This window comes from Melanotaenia boesemani, chromosome 17 (genome assembly GCF_017639745.1).
Source record: "Melanotaenia boesemani isolate fMelBoe1 chromosome 17, fMelBoe1.pri, whole genome shotgun sequence".
Taxonomy (NCBI): domain Eukaryota; kingdom Metazoa; phylum Chordata; class Actinopteri; order Atheriniformes; family Melanotaeniidae; genus Melanotaenia; species Melanotaenia boesemani.
The window spans coordinates 1,832,775-1,851,045 of NC_055698.1; the positions used below are offsets into that span (position 1 = coordinate 1,832,775).

The following is an 18,271-nucleotide window of genomic DNA, read 5'->3' on the forward strand; positions in this document are numbered from 1 at the left end:
CACGGTCCTAACATTAGCTGCTATTATGAGAGTCCACGGTTCTAGTGTTAGCTGCTAATATGAGATTCCGCAGTTCTAGTGTTAGCTGCTAATATGAGAGTCCACGGTTCTAGTGTTAACTGCTAATATAGGAGTCCACGGTCCTAGCATTAGCTGCTAATATGAGAGTCCTCGGTTCTAGTGTTAGCTGCTAATATGAGAGTCCACGGTTCTGGTGTTAGCTGCTTTTATGAGAGTCCACGGTTCTAGTGTTAGCTGCTAATATGAGAATCCACGGTCCTAGTGTTAGCTGCTAATATAGGAGTACACGGTCCTAGTGTTGGCTGCTGATATGAGTCCACGGTCTTAACGTTAGCTGCTATTATGAGAGTCCATGGTTCTAGTGTTAGCTGCTAATATGAGATTCCACGGTTCTAGTGTTAGCTGCTAATATGAGAGTCCACGGTCCTAGTGTTAGCTGCTAATATGGGAGTCCACGATCCTAGTGTTAGCTGCTAACATGAGAGTCCGCAGTCCTAGTGTTAGCTGCTAATATGAGAGTCCACGGTTCTAGTGTTGGCTGCTGATATGAGAGTCCACGGTCCTAGTGTTAGCTGCTAATATGGGAGTCCACGGTCCCAGTGTTGGCTGCTAATATGAGTCCACGGTCCTAGCGTTAGCTGCTAATATGAGATTCCACGGTTCTAGTGTTAGCTGCTAATATGAGAGTCCACAGTCCTAGCGTTAGCTGCTAAAATGAGAGTCCACGGTTCTAGTGTTAGCTGCTGATATGAGAGTCCACGGTTCTAGTGTTAGCTGCTGATATGGGAGTCCACTGTCCTAGTGTTGGCTGCTAATATGAGAGTCCACGGTTCTAGTGTTAGCTGCTAATATGGGAGTCCACGGTCCTAGTGTTAGCTGCTAATATGAGAGTCCATGGTTCTAGTGTTAGCTGCTAATATGGGAGTCCACTGTCCCAGTGTTGGCTGCTAATATGAGTCCACGGTCCTGGCGTTAGCTGCTATTATGAGAGTCCACAGCTCTAGTGTTAGCTGCTAATATGAGAGTCCACGATCCTAGCGTTAGCTGCTAATATGAGAGTCCACGGTTGTAGTGCTAGCCGCTAATATAGTAGTCCACGGTCCTAGTGTTAGCTGCTAATATAAGTCCACGGTCCTATCGTTAGCTGCTTTTATGAGAGTCTACGTTTCTAGTGTTAGCTGCTAATATGGGAGTCCACTGTCCTAGTGTTGGCTGCTAATATGAGTCCACGGTCCTAGCGTTAGCTGCTATTATGAGAGTCCACAGCTCTAGTGTTAGCTGCTAATATGAGAGTCCACGATCCTAGCGTTAGCTGCTAATATGAGAGTCCACGGTTGTAGTGCTAGCCGCTAATATAGTAGTCCACGGTCCTAGTGTTAGCTGTTAATATGAGTCCATGGTCCTATCGTTAGCTGCTTTTATGAGAGTCTACGTTTCTAGTGTTAGCTGCTAATATGAGAGTCAACGGTTCTAGTGTTAGCTGCTAATATGAGAGTCCACGGTTCTAGTGTTGGCTGCTGATATGAGAGTCCACGGTCCTAGTGTTAGCTGCTAATATGGGAGTCCACGGTCCTAGTGTTGGCTGCTAATATAAGTCCACTGTGCTAGCGTTAGCTGCTAATATGAGAGTCCTCGGTTCTAGTGTTAGCTGCTAATATGAGAGTCCTTGGTTCTAGTGTTGGCTGTTGATATGAGATTCCACGGTTCTAGTATTAGCTGCTAATATAGGAGTCCACTGTCCTAGTGTTGGCTGCTAATTTGAGTCCATGGTCCTTGCGTTAACTGCTATTATGAGAGTCCACAGTTCTTGTGTTAGCTGCTAATATGAGAGTCCACGGTCCTAGCATTAGCTGCTAATATGAGAGTCCACGGTTCTAGTGTTAGGTGCTAATATAGGAGTCCACTGTCCTAGTATTAACTGCTAATATGAGTCCACGGTCCTATCGTCAGCTGCTTTTATGAGAGCCTACGTTTCTAGCGTTAGCTGCTAATATGGGAGTCCACGGTCCTAGTGTTAGCTGCTAATATGAGTCCACGGTCCTAGCATTAGCTGCTAATATGAGAGTCCACTGTTCTAGTGTTAGCTGCTAATATAGGAGTCCACGGTCCTAGCATTAGCTGCTAATATGAGAGTCCACTGTTCTAGTGTTAGCTGCTAATATAGGAGGCCACGGGCCTAGTGTTAGCTGCTAATATGAGTCCACAGTCCTATCGTTCGCTGCTTTTATGAGAGTCCACGGTTCTAGTGTTAGCTGCTAATATGAGAGTCCACGGTCCTAGCGTTAGCTGCTAATATGGGAGTCCACGGTCCTAGTGTTGGCTGCTAATATGAGAGTCCACGGTCCTAGTGTTAGCTGCTAATATGAGAGTCCACGGTCCTAGCGCTAGCTGCTAATATAGGAGTCCACGGTCCTAGTGTTAGCTGCTAATATGAGTCCACCGTCCTAGCATTAGCTGCTAATATGAGAGTCCACGGTCCTAGCGTTAGCTGCTAATATGGGAGTCCACGGTCCTAGCGTTAGCTGCTAATATGGGAGTCCACGGTCCTAGCGTTAGCTGCTAATATGGGAGTCCACGGTCCTAGTGTTAGCTGCTAATATGGGAGTCCACGGTCCTAGTGTTAGCTGCTAATATGGGAGTCCACGGTCCTAGTGTTAGCTGCTAATATGAGAGTCCACGGTCCTAGCGTTAGCTGCTAATATGGGAGTCCACGGTCCTAGTGTTAGCTGCTAATATGAGTCCACCGTCCTAGCATTAGCTGCTAATATGAGAGTCCACGGTCCTAGCGTTAGCTGCTAATATGGGAGTCCACGGTCCTAGCGTTAGCTGCTAATATGGGAGTCCACGGTCCTAGTGTTAGCTGCTAATATGGGAGTCCACGGTCCTAGCGTTAGCTGCTAATATGGGAGTCCACGGTCCTAGTGTTGGCTGCTAATATTAGAGTCCCCTGTTCTAGCGTTAGCTGCTGATATGAGTTTCAGTAGTTCTGGAAGCTCGACAGACAGAACATACATGTATACATGATGTACACATTTAAAGAGAAAATGTTCCATAGAAAATGTAATAACTTGTTCATTTTTTTGTTATTTGCAAAATAAAGATCTCATCACCTTTAAGCTTTGTGTGCATTATGGAATCATCAGTAGCATAGGTGAAGGAGTAATCCGTCACTGGAGGGGTTATTTGTGACCGATTTATGGTTTAGAAGAATTATAAGGACATAGTCACACAAAATTAGCAGTAGATGAAAGTTAAAATGTAGAAAGAGGTGGTGAGATGTTTACAGGTATGTACTTTTCTAAGTGTCCACAAGTAGTTGGTGCCAGACCTTCATTAAACATGATGAAAATCATCCTGAGATATGCTGCATTTTAAAAAGTTGATAAACTAATGTAATGCACACCCCAGGATTAAGACTTAAAATGTTGCTACAGGTGGATTATTTAATGTTTCATAGCTATTATTAAAGGTTAAAAACTTCTTATTATCTTTATTAGCTAATATTTCATAGATGTGGCTAAACCACACCTAACTGATAAAATTGAATTCTTCTGACTCATTACAAGGCCATTTTTTTTTTTTTAGTGAATACAGCAGTGCAGAAAAAACTACAGGTACGTGATGCAGATGATTCTGCATATCACTTTGGCTTTTCTTACCTTCCTGCCATCCTGTCCGTTACACCCAAGAGACCCTCCATTAAAGATCTCTGCTGGTGGCTGGCTTCTGCCAACTCTGCCCATAGAGGGCTGGTGTAGGGCGGCAGACGGGGCTGGCAGCAAGAGATGGCAGGTTGATGCTGATTGATGCCACAGCTGGTTCTGGTGTAGTCACTAAAGGGATAACACAAGTTATAAACATGAAAGATGGCTAATAAAGCTAATGTGTCATAGTGGAAAATTCTCAATTGTTCAGGAGTGCAAAAGTTATAATATCAGTCATTTCAACTGGAATTAAACATTAAAACAATGTTTAAGTCCAGTTGAAATGACTGAGCCTGCTGTTACAATCAATTCTGAGTGGCTCTATCAGTTCCCATGTTTTCCATTTAAACCAGTATCTGTATATGAGCACATGGTCTGTTTACATTTTGACTTTTGTTATCTCCATTAAATCAAGAGCAGAGATTTTTATATGCCTTAAAGCTGTTTTCCTTATCTGATCAATGGCAGCTGGTAGCAGCTGTTCAGCTCTGTCTGATTATGTCCACATGGCACCGAAGCCGGTTCAGGTGTGAAAACGGTGGCGAAAACTAGGCGAAAGGCTTTAACATCCCCACGATACCGCTGTCGTACATGCTACAAGGCTGTGGGGGGTGCTATAGAGTAACACCAAAGCTAGAGCAAAACAGCGCATGTGCAGATAAAGGCTCACTGCGTGTTGCAGGAAGTTCACATCGGAAGCAGAGAAGAGAAGATGGCTGAGGATTCATTGCGAGGCAAAAGAGAAACATTTCTTTGGACTAATGAAGAAGTTGAACTTCTTAAAGAAATGCTTGACTACAAAGCATTAAAAACTTGAGGAAGGGTGGATTGGGAATTGGCGTGTTTGACACATTGGCGTCATATCCTCGAGTTGTGCGGCTTTGCTGGCCGCACAATACCGCAGTCGGTAGAGGACTCAAACCGATCCACCTTGGTACCTGCTTCAGATATGGTCGGTTTCATGGAGGCTAATCCCTGGCTTTGTGGGGATGAAAGGGTGGTTTGCTAAAATACTTTTGCAGTTTTACTGCAATCTGGTGTCGTGGGGATGGCCCCTAAGTAAACATGGATCAGAACCATATTATATACAAAAAAAAGATGGGTGAAGTAGATCAGCTCAGCTATTTGGGTGGCATGTGAGAACAACTCTTAGGTCTATACAGAAGCTTAAATGCTTCTTGTCCTGTTTACTAACCTTCAAACTCCTCTGAGGGTGCAGTGTTTTCACTTTGGATGACTGCCTCCAGAAGCCTCACGCATTTGCTGCGGTGCTGCATGACTACGCAGGTCGGTGGTACAAGATGAAGTCCAAGGTGTTGAACCCTTTACTGATTTTTCGGTTCGTCCCACTCTGGTTGTTGTAGTCCTTATTTTTTTTTGTTGTAGTCATTTGAGTTTTGTCATTTTCTCCCTGCAATGCTTCGCGTTGTGAAAAATCCCTGCGTCCTTTAACTGAGAACTGAGAATATTTTCATATTTCGCTGCGAGTGTTTAAAACCTCTCTGAATATCCTCTGTGGCATAGACGGTCAGAAGACCTTTGACCTCCTCGTTAGTCTATGTATCCCATGCTCTGTCCACGTTGTGGTTGTTGTTGTCGTGCGTAGCTGCAACAGTGGTTTTTAAAAAATGGTGGGGCCATAAGAAGCAGAAATCTGGCAAGGGGCGTAGCTACCAGTCACCAAACACCTCCTTCATGTGGGTTCCCATGGAACCCTGAAAAGACCCTGTCTCTGAGTAGGAGTGAAAATGGTTATAGGAACTGAGGGCTGTCAGCCCTAGTTCCTATCTGTCCGAATGCTGGAAAAAACGGCCTTGTTCCGGAAAAGGTCACACGAAAGCAGCTATTAACAACCCGAAGGAATCTCCATCAATTTCACATTGGAGCAACTAAAACAACCAAAATCAGTGCATCTCCACTTTATTTCCACTCCAACTGACTGCTGTGGCTTTTCAGGCTGTTTATTTCCGTATCTTGTGCTCATAGAGACGGTTGTAATGTGGTGTTAAATATCTTCGCTCATTGACTGCTGTTTATCTCTTCATTCCCTTTTCTCCATCTTGTTTCTTCTTACCTCCAGTTGAAGCAAACAGCTCACAGCTTCTTGTGAAAATATTTTTGTCTTTTGTCTGTTTATAGTTATAAGTATTCAGTCTTTGGGAAATAGTCGAATTTATATGTAAACTATTGAAGGTCATGACCTCTTAATGTAAATTTGCTTGAGGTGACACGTGAGGTGATAAGAGTCCACACAGTCTGAGAGGTGAAATGTGTTTACTCATTGTAGGGTTAGGGTCGAGCTTGGTACCAAACACGCCATCAGCTGTTAGAAAAATCTTCTCTGTTAACTGAATCCCTGTTTTTAGGACATACAGTATAAGTGATGTGTTGGCTTTAAGGTGAAATCTGGACCAGTTGGATGATGTCAGGGAACAGAACTGACTCATTCCCACAGCATTGCAGGATGGGAACACTCCTAATCACCACTTCTCCATAGGCAGGCGTGATATTAGGAACAGGTCTTAGCTTTATCTTGTTTGTTAGGCTGGTTGATATTTTTGTCCTCTGAGACGTCTAATCTCCCTGAAAAGACACTGAAGGGGAGGGTGAGTGGAATAAGGAGAGAAGAAGAAGAAGAAGTGGCAGCACTTGTGGCCATTCTCATCTTCCTCTCTGAGGACAAAAACAGGGCTTGTCTTTTTTTGTTTGTTTGTTTTTTTTTTTTTTTCTGGGGCTGTGAAAGATTTAACTTAATTCTAGCAGTGTGTTGTTCATGTGTACGTACACGCTCATTGTGCAAACTGAGTTCTGTGACTTATCTTCCATCTGTCAGTTTGAGCTCTCTGAGATTTAGAAACAGGCTAAAATTTCAGAGGATGAAGAAAACTGAACAAAGCGGCTGTTCCCACCAACATGCCACGCACTGTGTAAAGGGACAGAAAAAATCAGGCTAATCAACCATAGACATGGCGTATCTAAAGGTAAAAATGATCTGAATAGCAAAGTGTGATCTAGTGTTGTTGACTATTTATTAACAGGAAGATACAGGGTCACTGGTGTTGTAAACAAGCAGATGGGCTCAGGGCACCCGAATGGCTAGCAGCGGCCCTGAAACTGCATCTTGAATGAACTTGTTTGCATTTATTATTTATGTAGTATTTCTCCTCTTGTTACTACAGTAAAACGAGCTGAAACAAAGCCAACAGGTTTTTCTACTTCAGACTTGTAAATTAAATAATGCAACAGCTGATTGTGGTGGTGTCACCTGATTAAACATTTTTCTGGATTTAATTATCAGTACCTTATTGGCCTTTGACAGTTTTTTTCTGTATAATATAAAACATCTGATGTCTGAGAGTTACCTAAAGCAGCTGCCCATTAGAAAGTGTTAACAGTGTTTTAGACATCTTTGAATGCAGTTAGTCAAGGTTACAGTGAGTTACTGGGACTTTTATTTAGTCAAGTATTTGTAAGTAGCAGCAGTCTGATGTCCCTCCATTGAAGCTCTGAGCTGCCACACTGTTTACTGCTGTAGATAAAACGTTGTGTTCTGGTTTTATAGACTAAATATAGATGCACCTTTTCTGAGTTTTCCATAGTACTCAGCTGCAGGTCGAGTCCAACCAACTGCTTCAATATATTAAGTTTCTGTTATGATAAAGTATTTTATGATTAACAAGTTCTGATTAGATAGAAATTTACACTCGGTATCCACTTTAACAGGCCACCTTCCGGTACTGGGCTGGACTCCCTTTTTCCTTCAGAACTGCTTTAATCCTGGTGTGATAGATGAAGCAGGTGGTGGAAACCTTCCTCAGAGGTTTTCTCCACATTGACATGACAGCATCACACAGTTGCTGCAGGTTTGTCGGCTGCATCCATGATGAGAATCTCCCGTTCCACCACATCCCAAAGCTGCTCTACTGGACTGAGATCTGGTGGCTGTGGAGGCCGTTGGAGTCCAGTGAACTCATCGTCATGTTCTAGAAAGCAGGTGGAGATGATCTGAGCTTTGTGACATGGTGCATTATCCTGCTGGAAGTAGCATCAGAAGATGCTCCACTGTGGTCATAAAGGGATGGACATGGTCAGCAACAATACTCAGGTAGGCTGTGCTGGTTAAACCAGACCACGTTGGTACTAAGGGGCCCAAAGTGGACCAAGAAAATCTCCCCCCACCATTACAGCTGATAACTAAAGGGTAGAAAGCTGTTTTGAACTGAGTCTTCAGTCTGAATGGGTTCAGGTTTTATACTTTTATACTTACTGCTTTTTTTGGTGTTTGTACACAAGAAAGTTTAGCTTATTTTTTAAATCCAAAATAAATTATGGTTAAAAGTTAGAATTTTGTGTTTGTTTTTCAGTCAGGAGTGTGATGTACAGGACGACGGCTACATTTTTAAAGTTCCTCTCCTGTCATTGATCAAGTCCCTAAATAGTCAACTTTTTCCAGCAAAGTTACATATTTAGAAGTATTTTCTCATGAAAATAATCCCTTCATGCCTCAAAGTGACTCAGATATAAGGCTACACCTTTGCCTCAGTATGCATAGATCTATGAATATGCAAATTGGTCCCAGTCTCTTATCTCCACCTTCCCCTGTGCTGCTCGCCTGCAGCTGGAGCTGCTGCTCATCTCCTCCTCTACTCAAACACGGGAAAACTGCTCCATGTTACACAGCACAGAGTTATATTATTGGAGCAATTCAGGTGTGTGTTCAGACCAGACAGAAGAAGAAGACGGTCTTTCTACACCAACTTACCCAACGTGTCCAGCTCATTGTCACAGAACCGCCATGGAAAAATGAAAGAATAAAAAAATCATGTCAAAACTTCAAAGAAGTTCACAGAAAACTCACAAAATCCTAAAACTCTCCTTTAAGTACTTTTTGGTTTGCAGTTGCAGCTAAATTAAATAATTTTTGTAATCCTCCAGAGGAAAATGCCCGGGATGTAGTATACAATCCATCCAACCACGAGGTCACACTAAATGGTGTTGAAACACTTATATTTATCTTACATCAGATTATAAAATGTGTCTGATATTTACCTTTCTCCTTTTTAGCTCATGAAGGAAGGTGAACGTCTAAATAAAGGGAACCAAATATTAAACATGGACGTTTCATAACGGACGTGATGAGCTGTAAACGTTACTGTAATTGCATCGATTCCATTTAATCGTGTTGGTGACTTCGTGTATCCGAAAGAGAGAGAAATTCTTTTGGTCAGCATATTTCAAGTTACAACAATAACCGTTGATTGAAATGTTACATCAATAAAAAGGATATTTTTCATATAAAAAATGAGTAAAGGCAAGGATGATATTAGTTGTCTGGAAGTGCAGGGGAGGGAGGATAACATGACAACAGCACCTGTAATGCTTGCTTTTGCTCATTGATATTGGAATGAGTTGTGTTTACATTGCAGCAGGCTGTGGTCCCTGTTTACTCTCAACAGCCTGCAGTCAGGTTGTCAGCACCACATTCATGGCTGGATTCAGCAACGCCGGCTCTTTTAATCACAGACACAAACAAAGTTTGTTCAAAATATTTCTAAACATTTTAAATCCATCGTTCTCCTCTCAGGTAACCTCCAATGGAGGTTTTCCTTCCTGGTTCTGGTTCTGATGGAGGTTTTCCTTCCTGGTTCTGGTTCTGATGGAGGTTTTCCTTCCTGGTTCTGGTTCTGATGGAGGTTTTCCTTCCTGGTTCTGGTTTTGATGGAGGTTTTCCTTCCTGGTTCTGGTTCTGATGGAGGTTTTCCTTCCTGGTTCATGGTTCTGATGGAGGTTTTCCTTCCTGGTTCATGGTTTTGATGGAGGTTTTCCTTCCTGGTTCTGGTTCTGATGGAGGTTTTCCTTCCTGGTTCTGGTTCTGATGGAGGTTTTCCTTCCTGGTTCATGGTTCTGATGGAGGTTTTCCTTCCTGGTTCATGGTTCTGATGGAGGTTTTCCTTCCTGGTTCATGGTTCTGATGGAGGTTTTCCTTCCTGGTTCATGGTTCTGATGGAGGTTTTCCTTCCTGGTTCATGGTTCTGGGCGAATCTTAGTAATTCTGTATGACCAGATTTTGGACATCTTCACTCTTTGAGCTGGATTCTATGAAGAGAACATCATGCAATCCCACTGACATGATGAAACCCTCTGAACACACTGGCTCATTTTAGAGATCACAGCCGGCTCGTTTGAGGTTAAGACAAGAGGAAACATGGAATCACTTTAAGTCAGGGATGAGAGATGAGCCGTCAGCATCAGCAGTCAGTCTGCTCTGCTCCTCTTTGTTCTTGTATTCTCTGTCCCGACACCCTCACTCCCTCTCAGACCAACACAGGAGCTGACATGAAAGCTGGGTGAGGAAGACCTGGGTCGGGGATCAAAAGCTGGAATGAGCGAGGCTTCACATCTTCACTGAGCTCATAAAGAAGTCCTGCTCTCACCGGGAGACCTTTTCATTATCTGGTTCTTATCAGTCATACAACCAGACAGCACTAGCACCACACAGCAGCTCCCTTTGCTTTCATTCACCCAGAAAAAGCTCTTTTTTTGTCACACATTTATTTGTTAAACTTATTTTGGGTTCTTTCTTACGTAGCCTGGATGGGAATTGTTTATTTTGCCCTTTAAGAGCAGTGGTATCATTAATTAGTAGATGTAGAAAAGGTAAAACACATCATCCTCAGAGCTGTTATCTAGCTATGAGACGTGTTGGTGGGTTTATTGTCATTGTGTCTGAGATTCTTTTAGACGAAAAAAGAATCATTTCCCCACATTATCCAGTAACACTGCTGATGGAGGCTTTATTTTCCTTGTCGTCAGAAATCCCATAAAGAAAAGCCAATCCTGAATTTTTTTTACTGTCGTATATGGAATACAGGAATGTTGTGATTCTGGCTAGTGTAATGTTTGACCAAGCGCTCCTTAAACAGGTGGAATAAATGTTTTCTGGATCATCAGATTGTGTTGCAGCTCACACAATCTGAATTTTATTAAAAAATATATTTTTCAAGTTCCACTGACAGAAACAGGTTTCTTATTATCTTAAAATCAATATTTATTTGCACATATTGCCCTGTCACAGTGACAGAAATAAAATAATGTAATATATGCCATCAAAAGTGAATAAAATGTTGAATTGATGCGTTTTATTGTTTTGACAGATTGTAACAGAATCAGTCAAATGTTGGTTCACCTACAGATTAATTTTAAATGGAGATGGTTTTTCAAAACGAGCAACGAGTAAGCCAAGTCCTTAGACATCAGCTCAGTGGCAAGAACCAGATCCGGGCAACTATCAGCTATGCCCTGCCAGTGCTCAGATACCCAGCTGGGATAAGAAGCTGGCCTAACGAGGAACTTCAGACCACAGATGTTAAAACATGGAAGCTGTTCACCGTGCATGGATGGTTCCACCCTAAATCCAGTGTCCAGAGACTATACACTAAGCACGAAGAGGGAGGCCGAGGACTAGTGAGCATCAGGACCACTATCCAAGACGAAACATCCAAGCTCCATGAATACATCAGGAAGATAGTCCCAAGGGATGAAACACTGAGTGAATGCTTCAGGCAGTGGAACCTGGAGGAGAATGAAATGGAAGAACCATCATAGGAGGACAAGCCCCTGCATGGGATGTACCACCGACAGACAGCTGAAGTGGCGGATATGAACAAGTCCTAGAGAGGGCTGGACTGAAGGACAGCACAGAGGCGCTAATCATGGCAGCACAGGAGCAAGCCTTGAGTGCAAGGGCAGTCGAGGCCCAGGTCTACCACACCAGGTGCAGGCTGTGCAAAAAGGCCCCTGAAACAATTCAGCACCTCACAGCTTGGTGCAAGACACTGGCATGCAGAGAGTACATGGAACACCATAGCCTAGTAGCCGGCATAGTGTACGGAAACATCTGTGCAGAATATGGACTGGAGACCCCTAGGTCACAATGGGAAACACCTCCCAAGGTGGTGGAGAATTAGAGGGTTAAGATCCTGTGGGACTTCCAGATACAGACTGAAAAAATGGTGGTGGACAGCCAACTGGACATTGTGGTCATGGATAAGCAGTAAAGGAAAGCCGTAGTGATGGATGTAACCATCCTCAACCATGGAAATATCAGGAAAAAGAAACACGAGAACCTGGAGAAATACCAATGACTCAAGATTATTATTATTATTATTATTGTTATTATTAATAATAATAAAAAAAGAATAAGAAGAATAATAATGAGACATACATGCCAACACTAAAGGCTAAAGTGTATTGTAAAGAGAAAAAAGAAAGAACAAAGCAACCAAAAAGACAAAGAAACCATTTTAAGGGTTGCAAACTAAATGTCTCATTTCTGAACAGATTCCCACCTAATTGTTTAGAAGATACCGTTTTATATTAAATCTCACTGTAGGTAAAAGCATTTCTTTCAGTTCAGTCGACTGTTTTTTTTCTCTCAAACTCGTCATTTCTGACGAGGATAATCTTTCCCTCAGGGATTAGAAAGCTATCCTGTAGTCATCACTTTTTGTCAGCTTAACTCATATTAGCCAGCAACCCGTGGCTTAACTGTCCGAGCTCAGTACCGCAGTTCAAAGGGAACACCGCAGATTTGTGCCACAGTTCATCCATAAGTCTGTTAAACCAGCATGGTGGTCGCTCAGGACTCCCAGGTCCAGGGTTCAGAGCCCAGCGTTGCCACTTTACACCAATCTATATTAGAGGAAAGAAATGATGAGGCGCTGCCCTTCTCTCATACTGGAGGTGGAAATAAGCAGTAGTTTTTCCACTACTGACTCCCGCTTGGACTTAACTCCCCCACTGAGAAGAAACTAAAATGATAGGAAGATATGGCCCCCCTCAATCCTCTACAGAGCAGAGTTCAGAATTAGCTATTCACCATGACACACAGCAGATGGTCCTTCAATCAGAGACGGACATGGAGCCTCCAAACAAAGTGTAGAGCTGAATAAACAACTCTGTCTGCTGCATTGTTTGATTTTGATGGGCTGCTTGCCTCCCCAGTGTGGCATCCAGTGACAGGCCTGCAGAACATTCAGCTTTTGATTTGTGAGTCTTTCCCATTGCTCAAAAAGCCTGAAGGCTGCTTGACTGAATTAGGAGCTGGAGTGTTATCTCCCCAGCGGAGGCAGAGTACTGATTGCTGCCCTCATTGGTAGTGAAGAGCACGTTTGCCTGGTGTAATAGCTGCCATAGAAACCAAATCAGCCAAGTAATTGTTTAGGCAACCTCAGAAAATTAAGAGGACAGCATTAAAATGTGTTCCCTTGGCTTCTGCTTGATTCTCTGGGGCTAATTTCTTTTTCTTTTTTTCTTTTATATATATCAACTGTTCAATTTGTGCTGCTGCAGTGCCACAGAAGATTGACAGCTTTGGACCAGACGGTAACAGGGTCAGGGTTTTTTTGCTAGATTATTTCTTTCACTCCCATTTTCTCAGAGGATCCAAGAAGCGTGAACATAACAAACCAAACTTATGAGACATCAACAGATGAGTAAACGCCATCATCGGGCATTCTCATGATAAGCCTTTATATTTTTGTGCTGTGAAATGATGCATTTGAGTAAATTTTACATCTGTGTATCCAAACTTCCTGGTTCCTCATGCTAATACGTGTCCATGCAGTGAGATTCAAACGTACTCTCCATAGCTGCATCACTATGTTTTATAGAATATAAACAACACTAATACAAGAAGAGCTTAAGAAGAAGAGATATTTCCAAACGTGTCCTGAATCCTACAGAAGTGTCAACCAGTGACGCTGCTTCTAGATTAACATTGCCGCCACTCAAGCAGTTGCATTCACGCTGGATCTGTTTGGTCCGAGCCCTGGTCCACTTCCACAGATAATTCATTTAATGTAGTGCGAAGGGTTATTCTTACTGTGATGAGGACCCAAGAAGCAAACTTTGGTCTTATTGAAAACCGGGGTCTTCTGGTTCGGTTCTCTTCCAGTGTGAAAGCAAACGAAGCATCAAGTGAAGCAAAGAGAGGAGGTGCAGAAGGTCAGCATGGTGGACTGGGAATAAATAAATTTTGATAATAAGAAATAAGAATATAATGTAAGATAATAAGAAACCTGTTTCCGTCAGAGAAAAACATGTTTTTAATTAAAATTCAGATTGTGTGCTTCTGCTGCTCAGACGGGACGGATTCTGGTGAAAATCGGATCAGGTTTGAACAAGGAAGTAAAAATAGAAACCTGACGGTTATTGTTGTGCTGGACGAGACGTTTTCAGTCCTGGCCAATCAATGAGCCAGATTTTCTTCTTCCTGTTTTTTTTTTCCTTCTTGGTCAGTAGTTGTTTTGGGGACCTCACTTAAAACCACCTAGCTATCCCTTTACTACAGCCTCTGAAACTTTGCTGTTTCACTTCGGCTCCATGAATCCTTGACCAGCAAAATGCAAAACCAAGTTTAGACGAAGAAAAATTCCTTAATTTGTTTCCGTCCTTTAACACAGTTCCATCGGTGGTGATTCTTCTATTTCTGAAGAAATCTCAGTGTTAGCTTCATTTTCATACCAAGATGTCTGGAGTTACAGTGAAATCATTTATTATATCACGTTAAAGCAGAAACCGCCTGTGGCTCAAGAGGTTAATGAAATCAGGATGATTGATGGCATATTTAATGAACACCGTTTATCCCTGAACGCTGCTTAACGGCCGTGCTGCTCTCTGATTCCAGGCTGCTACGGCGTGGACGGCGAGAGCGACTCCATAATGAGCTCGGCCTCGGAGAACTCGACCGAGCCGTGGTTCTGCGACGCCTGTAAGAACGGAGTGACTCCCAGCTGCGAGCTGTGCCCCAACCAAGATGGCATCTTCAAAGAGACGGACGCCGGGAGGTGAGATGCTGAGGCACACTGACCCAGTCGGCGGTGGCGTAACAAACAACACCTCTTTAATGGCCCGAGCAGCCAAACGCCGTCTAAATTATACATACTGTATATTCACAGCTGAGGAGGTTGGATTAGGGAGGAGAGAGAGAACTCAGAGGAATGAGAGAGGGAGGAATGGAAAGAAGAGAAGAGATAGAGGAAGAAAAGGAGTGAGAGAAAAGAGTGTGTTATGTGAAGCATGGAGACTTCAGCCACGTTATCGCTGATAGTGCTCCTCAGCCAGGCTGCACCCGAATTTACTACTTCAGTAGAGCATGAAAAACACAGCAAATTAAACTGTGAAGCGGTTGCTTGCTGGAGATGGATATCTTTATATTGGACTTCGGATTCTTTTCCCTAAAGTCCGCATTTGAAATTCTGTCACACCAAACTGTAGCCAGAATCTGGGGCTGCATTAATCTCCAACTTCATTTCTTTTTGAAGTCTCTTAGCAACTCTCTGCAGCCAATTTTATAATATGAAGCTTTTTTATTCCTTAACTCGGCGCAGAATTAAGTCACAGCCACATGTTTTAATCAGCTTCATGACGGTCGATGAAATCGCAGCAAAAAGAGGCAGATTTCCAGATTATTGTCTTTATTTGAAGGTGTTTTACATGTTTTTGTTCTGTTCATGTTTTTAGATGGGTGCACGTGGTTTGTGCACTTTATGTCCCCGGAGTGGCGTTTGGAGACATCGACAAACTGAGGCCGGTGACGCTCACAGAGATGAATTATTCAAAATACGGAGCCAAGGCAAGTTCTCATCTTCCACACCGACTCATGTTGGCTCGGATCTTCTGTGATTTGGTGACATGCTGTTGACCTGCAGAGGCCAAAAAAAGAGGATAAAATTTCATACGAAAATTTAGGATGCTCACATCTACTGAAGATGATGGATTTAGAGCAGTGGTTCCCAACTTACTTTCCTCCAGGACCCCCTTCATGCAAATACTAAAAGGCCATGGACCCCCTGCCCCACCTCGTGCTGGTTTTATGCTTTCAAAGTGAAATTCTCACCATAAATAATGTGTTCTAGCTGAGACCCGTCTTTCCATAAAACCAAAATTTAAATAACAACAAATAGCCTTACTTTATTCATGTATTTTTTCTAAAATAGGGACAGTGTGTGGACATTAATCACAACAGCTCTGAACGTTCAAAGCCTCGGGGACCCCCTGTGATCTTTAGGGGAACCACTTGGGGGGTCCCAGACCCCAGTTTGGGAACCACTGCTCTACAGCACACTGTTGGCTTGTGGGAAACAGAAAGTTTTTTTAATACCATGCCGAGAATATATTTATTTTTTATTCAACCTTCATTGTCATTGAGAAAAAAATTCTTTTACAAGTGTAAAGACAGCAGCAGCAGTACATGGAACATGCAGTGTTTCTGGTTGCATAGCAACGCCAAAATGTATATGAATAAAGTGTAAAGTGTAGTTTCACAGACCAGAGTACGTAAATTTAAAGGATATCAACCAATCAGATGTTTAAAGAATAATTAAACGTCATTCCAATAAGATGTGTGAGTCATATCAAGCTTGATCTGGGGGCGGGGCATCCTTTCTGACACATGATCGCAGGTTAACGTGGTGAGACTATTTACCCTGGTGAACATATATGAAATGACATAAACTGTAAATAAAAAATATTTGTGTGTATGACAGAGTTTTTTCAGGTTTTATGAGGTATTTTTTATTTTCAGTGTTCAGAAATCCAACTTTTCTCAAGTAGGACTTTTGCTAACAATGTGCTAATAAGATTTAATTTAATGCATCTGTGCACAACACTAGCTGTGAATGCAGCAGTGCCTTCATTCCTATTGTGTTTGACACATTTTGATAGAAAATGGATGTAATATTCTTTTGTGGGATGATGGAGCAGGAGCGGTTCTCAGAATGGGACAACAACAAGGGACCACATGCACATGTTTGCATTCAAGTGTCAGACTGCACAAAGTCTGTACAAATCCCAAAGAAAGAAAACAAGAACAGAGAAATCCAGAGGTGGAATTTCCTGAAAGTACAAAGAGAAGAGGAGCAAGCAGGGATCCATGGCTTCCACCCCAAATCAGGAAGTCCACTTGGACAAAACATCACTCTGTCCAACAATGAGGGACAATATGAGGACATGCAGAGTCCCTGGGCGCACGGGCGCTCACAAAGTCAGGTGTATAAAGTATAAAGTGTCGTTTGACAGAGCGACAGAAACCTGACATGATGAAACAAACCTGAGTCTGTGTCAGCATGTTTTCATCTTTCAGAACTGGGAGATTTTCTGATGTTCTGGTGTCCTGGATGGGAGGGCTCTAAAATATAAAAAAAGAAAGTTTGGTGATAAAATGGCAAAAAAAAAAAAAAATTTGTAAAAGATGGTGAATAATTTTCAGCGTGTTGCATCAAAATGTGCAGAGGAGGGTTAGAGTCCCGTCAGTCTGGGGGAGAAAAAGAGACGACATGTTTGTTTCCATGTCTGACTGGATGCAGTCGGAGCTGAAGCCACTTGTGACGAAAAATAACGTTGAATTCATGTTGTTGTGTTTATTCTGTGAAGGAATGCAGCTTCTGTGAGGACGCCCGCTTTGCCAGGACCGGCGTGTGCATCAGCTGCGACGCAGGGATGTGCCGGTCCTACTTCCACGTCACCTGCGCCCAGAGGGAGGGGCTTCTGTCTGAGGCTGCAGCAGAGGAGGTGAGGGCTGGAAAAGCAGTTTGTCTTCGCAGCAACATGTTGGAACAGGCTGGAAAACTCGGAGCCTCGTCTCATTACTCAGCTCTTTGCTCTCCACTAAGGAAGCTGCAGAAGCTTCAGCCAGCCTCTGCTCAGTGTCATGGTTCCTTGTCACCTGCTAACAAAACTCAGGAAGATTCAATTCCTGAAACTCAAGGAAGTTCTCGTCCTCCATGACCAGATTTAGAGGCACTCATTTGTTTCCTATTTGCATAAAACAAAAAAAAAAAAACAACAGAAATGAAAGAAGTGCATCAGCCAGTTTGACTTATGGCTGCTTGCTCACTTCGGATGTCAAAGAAGTAACCGTGATTTTTACGATAGTCAAGATATTTCTGCATTAATTTCCCAACACTCTAAATGTGTTAAATGACACAAACACTCCTTATAGGTCTCTAAGTTTTAATTACGGATGTCAGAATTAACGCATTAATGCAAAAAGATTCATCTCTGGGATTTTCTTTCCTTTTTTTCACACATTAAGGCATAAACAACAAAGTTATTACTCATGCCATGTTGAAAATCAGAAATTGCTTCTTTTTTTTTGTCACAGTGGTGAGCTAAATCCACCAAAGCCCACTTTATACTACATATCTACATATCTATAAAGATTCTCACGGTTATTAAGCCTTACATTGTGGAGACAAAATGTCACTAAAACAGGTTGACAGAATACATGAGAGAAAATGAAAAAGGAAGGTCAAATAAATAAAAAAATACAAGATTAAATAAATAAATGGCAAGTTGTATGGGCTCAACAAAGTTTGGTAAATATAACAAAAAAAAGGTATTTTGGCAAAAAATGAACTCGAGCTGGACTCTGACATGCTGATCATGATGAGAACAGTATTTATTTTTCTTTAAGTATAGGTATTAAATAACCGTGTTGTATTTTGGATATTTAAATAACAGTATTCCAAAGTATCAGAGTTTCC

General features: G+C 42.4%; 1 protein-coding gene across 2 annotated transcripts in view; it reads left to right on the top strand.

Annotated features, from left to right (window-relative positions):
- The window catches only part of phf14 (PHD finger protein 14), a 114,116-nt gene that overhangs the window by 9,269 nt on the left and 86,576 nt on the right, over positions 1 to 18,271 (top strand). For both annotated transcript variants that reach the window (XM_042012349.1, XM_042012350.1), the window contains exons 5-7: positions 14,413 to 14,572; positions 15,249 to 15,360; positions 17,160 to 17,297. In XM_042012349.1, the coding sequence (XP_041868283.1) occupies positions 14,413 to 14,572; positions 15,249 to 15,360; positions 17,160 to 17,297 (410 nt within the window). The remainder of the gene's footprint in view (positions 1 to 14,412; positions 14,573 to 15,248; positions 15,361 to 17,159; positions 17,298 to 18,271) is intronic.